The sequence below is a fragment of the Triticum urartu genome, unplaced genomic scaffold, assembly GCF_003073215.2.
Source record: "Triticum urartu cultivar G1812 unplaced genomic scaffold, Tu2.1 TuUngrouped_contig_6598, whole genome shotgun sequence".
NCBI lineage: Eukaryota > Viridiplantae > Streptophyta > Magnoliopsida > Poales > Poaceae > Triticum > Triticum urartu.
The window spans coordinates 416-5,063 of NW_024117370.1; the positions used below are offsets into that span (position 1 = coordinate 416).

A 4,648-nucleotide genomic window follows, 5' to 3' on the forward strand; every position below is an offset into this window, starting at 1 on the left:
AATCAAAGTCAGAGTTGGGTCTGAAGATTTTGTGACGAGAAATTTAGCAGCAGACTCTGGAAACAAATCTTTGCCAGGAGAGAGTAGCTCCAATGTGGGTGATGGTGATCGCAGCCTTTTTGAGTCCCTGCCGGCTGCCAACGAAGATGATTAAGCGGACGCTCGAGCACGATGGGATATGCGGGCTGTTTTTGCAGAAACAAGACAGGGGCAGCAGATACGCGAGCCTGAACCCCATCGTTTCTCAGATGCACGAAAGCCAAGGTTGCCAATCAGGACGAGGATCAGATCATCGAAAACTGGCACTTCATTCACCAGTGCCGAGGCTTTCTTTGTTGCATTCAAGGGTAGCATCAGTAGAAACCTATTACTAATCTGGGGACGGGACGGGACGGCTTTCTTTGTCGAGCAATTATGCAGTGCACACATTCTTCTGTACCAAATGAAGTAAGCACACAAGAGACAAAGACGTGTTCGTCCCACAAACTAACAGACTTCTATCCAACCAGGGTAACCCCTGTTCCATTAGTCGTTCAACCGAGATTTTTTACTTCTTACAAGAGCAGCAAATTGGGAATGGAAAAGTGCCCTCAACGGAGCAACATTAGAGTTCAGTACAGCAGAGAAAACTAGAGACCAAAGGACCACAACGTTCAAAGGAGCAGAAGAACTACAGCACTGCGTCAGGCATCAGCATCGCCATCAACTGATTGACCATCACCTCCTTTCACAAGACCTGCAAATATAAAAGGAAGGAGCACACTGTGGATAAACAAACTAGCTGCAACATAATCAGTGAAGTTAATACTACACCCCTCACCGTTCACTGTATATACTACTCCTCTCCATACTCATCCCACTCATGACCGTCGGATTCCTTGATGGTGAAGTCATTGCTACCAAGGTACATGCAGTCCTCATCGAGTCCATCGGCCACAGTGTCCGTAACAAATTCGCTATTAGTTAGTATGCGATCATTGTCGTACTCCTCTGGATAGTCGACATTTTCGAATAAATCTTCCCCGCGAACCATCTTCCCAAACTCCACCTCGTGCCCATGGAATCCCTCCCCATTAGCCGGGTGTACAATCCTGATCCCTTCTTGCTCGCAGAAAAGGCAGCGCACTGGTTCTGCCACATGTATGCAGACCACAATTAGTAATCATAGCATGGATTTAAATGCAATTAATTTTTACAACAAAAAGGGCACCACTGGTATTTAAACTGCAGAATATATAAACATATCCTTTCTATCTTGACTTCAGAAGTTACATTCTGGTGTGTGTGTGTGTGTGTGTGTGTGTGTGTGTGTGTGTGTTTATCATATACTCCCTCCGTCCCAAAAAGCTTGTCGCTCAAATGGATCGATGGAGGTAGCCGTGTGTGGTATGAGCATGAGAACAGTTAATGAAGATCCTTATCAATCTGATGAAAAAAGAATCTTAAACAAAAGACTGGGAGCATATATATATATACCAGCCCCTGGTAGTGGAAACTCCACTGGGCAGCATAGAAGCTGGCTATCCTGGTCGTCGTTCTTGTTGCTAAGCTCAGCAAAGAAGAGTACTGGAACTGAACCTACAGAGCCAACATTCCGGGTCACCAGAAAGTTGGCATGTGTGTGATGGTAGTAGTCATCTTCAACAGGGTCTTTTTTCTTTTGCAACATGATGGAGTGCATACTATTGTCAGGACCAGACACATATGTATTCACGCCGCAGACCACATGAAGCTGATAACAGCCTTGTTCCTATAAGATGGCAGAACAAAAACGAGCAAATCAGCAAATGAGGCATAGAATTAAGAGAAAACTAATTGCTCATCTTTTAAAACAACTTTGCTCTTATAGCACTACTTATTTGCGAACTACTCTACATCTCCCACCAACAATGCTTGTACTGCCACCCAACCCATTGGTCCAAGTGTTAGCTCAAATCATGCACTCAAACAAAAATCTTCTTGGCCTTGTCCAAACTCTGTTTACATGGTTCTGTGGTGGCCACGGCTCAGCGGGATAATCAAAAGGAATACCTAAATGGACATTATGGGCTTATCACAAGAAATGCAGCACATTCAGACAAGCTAATAAGCGTTGATGGAGGTCGGTAGCAGAAAGTTACACCACATGTTATGATCAAGCAGGCCTTCTAACTGATGGAATTTCTATTAAAAAGTGTGTCCGTGGGGTAAATTATTAATCAAAGGAGGTCAGTAGCAAGTTCCACCAGCTGTTTTGATCAAGTAGGATTTTGGTTGATGGAATTTGGACACAAACAAATATAGAGGTACCTGAGGGATAAACTAACTCACCGAATTCTGCACCTCATATCTGCTTAGTGCAGCCCTGATCTTTCTGGAGATTCTTTTATGAGCCCTTCGCTGTATACGTCCCTCATACATGGTAAGCTCGAACCGTCGTCTATAAATGGCAACTGGTTGCTTCTGATGGGCTAACATGCCAGTGGAACGGAAAGCAGATGACAATAGCATGGCAAGCTGCTGGACACATTGAGAAGAGAGCTGTTGTTGACCTCCATTATCTGACAGCAGTGAGAGGACTGCAGGCGTCTTGCAGGAGCTGAGGAATGCTACTTGGGCATCAGGTATGGGGTGCCATGCCGCAGTTGCAGCAGCTCTGAAGGCTTCTTGTTCATCCTGGACAGTGCTGCAGTGCTTTGTCGCGGCCAAGTCGAGATCCGTGTCGAGCAAGAACCTTATGGCCTGATCGGAGTTGAGATCTTTGTCACGGGTGCAGAGGAAAGAGACAAGTCCGTAAAAGGATTGTGCTTCAATCCGCATTAGGTTCAAGGTGCCAAGAATGTCGAGCTCGTCCAGTTGACTCAGTGGTGGGAATGTGACTTCGTACCAGATGGTGTTGACGATGATATTGGTGACAGGATCAAAAGGGCCATAGCAATGGCCAGCCTTGAGCATGCTACGGTGGTAACGAGACCGCAGCTCGCCACCCGGCATCCTGGCGAGTGCCTGCAGGTAGAAACCATGGATCGTATGTAGGAGCACTCGCCTCAGTGACCAGGAATACTGGTGGGTCACCTTGGTGGTGTGCTTCCTGCGGCGGGCGGCAAGCTCCCATGGTTCGAGAAGGTTGCTGCTACCAGGAGCAGGAAAAGGGAGAGATGCTATCTGCTTGACCAACTTGTGGGAAATGTCTGAGGATTGATTATGCTGCAACGCCGAGAGCAAGGCGACGACCACGTCATTGGAGTCCTGGGAGGAGCACAGCGACAGCCACACGCCTGCGAGTACCGACGGCAACGGGTACTTGGCGGCCACCGTTGCGCAGTTGAGAGCGAGCTTGAGGGCGCCGTTGGTGGCGGCGGAGCCTGGGCGGAAGCACTTGGTGCGGCGGTCCTCGATGACGATGAGCGCGGCAACGAGGGGGTCGGCTTCGGCGAGGACAAGGTACCTGACGGCGTCCCAGTCGGTGAGGTGAGGAAAGAAGCATGTGAGGAAGGCGACGAGGCCATCGAAGGAGCGCTGCGCCATGCCCACGAGCATGGTCTCGTCGACGGGATCTGCGATGGGGGCAAGCGTGGCGCTCATGACTATGTTGGTGACCGGATCGAGTAGGCCGACGCAGGTCGCCTTCTCGAGGAGCCGCAGCAGATCGGAGTTGGACCCCTCGGTGAGAGACTTGATGGCCGCCTTGAAGTGGTTCCCGATCTGGAGGAGGAGGAGTGATGTGTCCTGCTCCCTCTCCTCCCACGGCAGGGCGCCATCATCGGACAGCGACGTGCCGTAGACGCGGAGACGGCCGGTGCTGGCGGCGGCTCTCAGGTTGGCCATGGCGTCGCCGGAATCCTAGGTTAAGATGGATGGATCGATCGATCGATTTGGGGGAACGGTTTATTTTTCTTCTTTTTTTGACAGGGGAAGTCCTTTTATTTAGAAGAGGAAGAGGAGGCGAGGTGGGGGAGCGGGGTTCCTTAGGGTTGCGGAGTCGGACCGGGCCTAGGCCCAATTCACTAAAGCTCATCAGGCCCTCACAAAACGCGCTGCTGCATTGTGGGTGGAATTTGGACTCATCAGATACCGCCTGTCTTTTTTCTCAAAAAATAAAAATAAAAAAAGATACCACCGGTCTTGCCTCAATTGTCTAATAAAAACTGTCTTGCCTCAAACAATTTGAGTTATCCACAACTGTGTGTAACTTAAATTTAACCAATTCACCCACTGAATTATGTGTGGTCAATTCACCCAATTTAACTTAAATCTAGCAAACTGAATATGGGTTCTTATAGTGAGCTAATAAGACAAGCTACTCCTCATTGTCGGAGATATCGATGACGATTGGCTCCTTGGACATGGAAGAGGGTGAGGCCTCCGCATCGTGGGTGCTCTCGTTGTAGTGGTGAGTTGCCTGAGCCGCTCCGGCCAGCAACCTGCTGGCTCTCGAGATGAGGTAAGCACGTGCACGCTGAGAAAACACCTCGTAGTCTTCGTCGAAGGCACCGACGGTGGCCTCGAGAAAATGCCACGAACTGTCGTTTAAAGCAGCCAACCGCGTCGCGGCGTCGACGCGCGAGGCGTCAACGGTGGCCTCGACGGTGAGGTGCTCCTCCAAGATCTGGGGTTCAGCACGAATGGCAGCCATCGCGACCTCATCCGCGCGTGCGGCCGCGATTTG

General features: G+C 49.7%; 1 protein-coding gene across 2 annotated transcripts; it reads right to left on the minus strand.

Moving 5' to 3' along the window:
* Positions 1–495: 495 nt before the first annotated feature.
* On the minus strand, positions 496–3,890 carry LOC125530841. 2 transcript variants are annotated; one of them, XM_048695260.1, is made up of 4 exons: positions 2,311–3,889; positions 1,477–1,750; positions 821–1,131; positions 496–736 (listed from the first exon to the last, which is right to left on the minus strand). In XM_048695260.1, the coding sequence occupies exons 1-3, from the start codon at positions 3,805–3,807 to the stop codon at positions 836–838; spliced, it is 2,067 nt and encodes a 688-aa protein (XP_048551217.1). In that variant the 5' UTR covers positions 3,808–3,889; the 3' UTR covers positions 496–736; positions 821–835. The 2 variants fall into 2 exon arrangements, with proteins under 2 accessions (XP_048551217.1, XP_048551218.1); XM_048695261.1 differs by lacking the exons at positions 496–736; positions 1,477–1,750 and having other exon boundaries at positions 832–1,131; positions 2,311–3,890.
* Between the last annotated feature and the right edge of the window lie 758 nt (positions 3,891–4,648).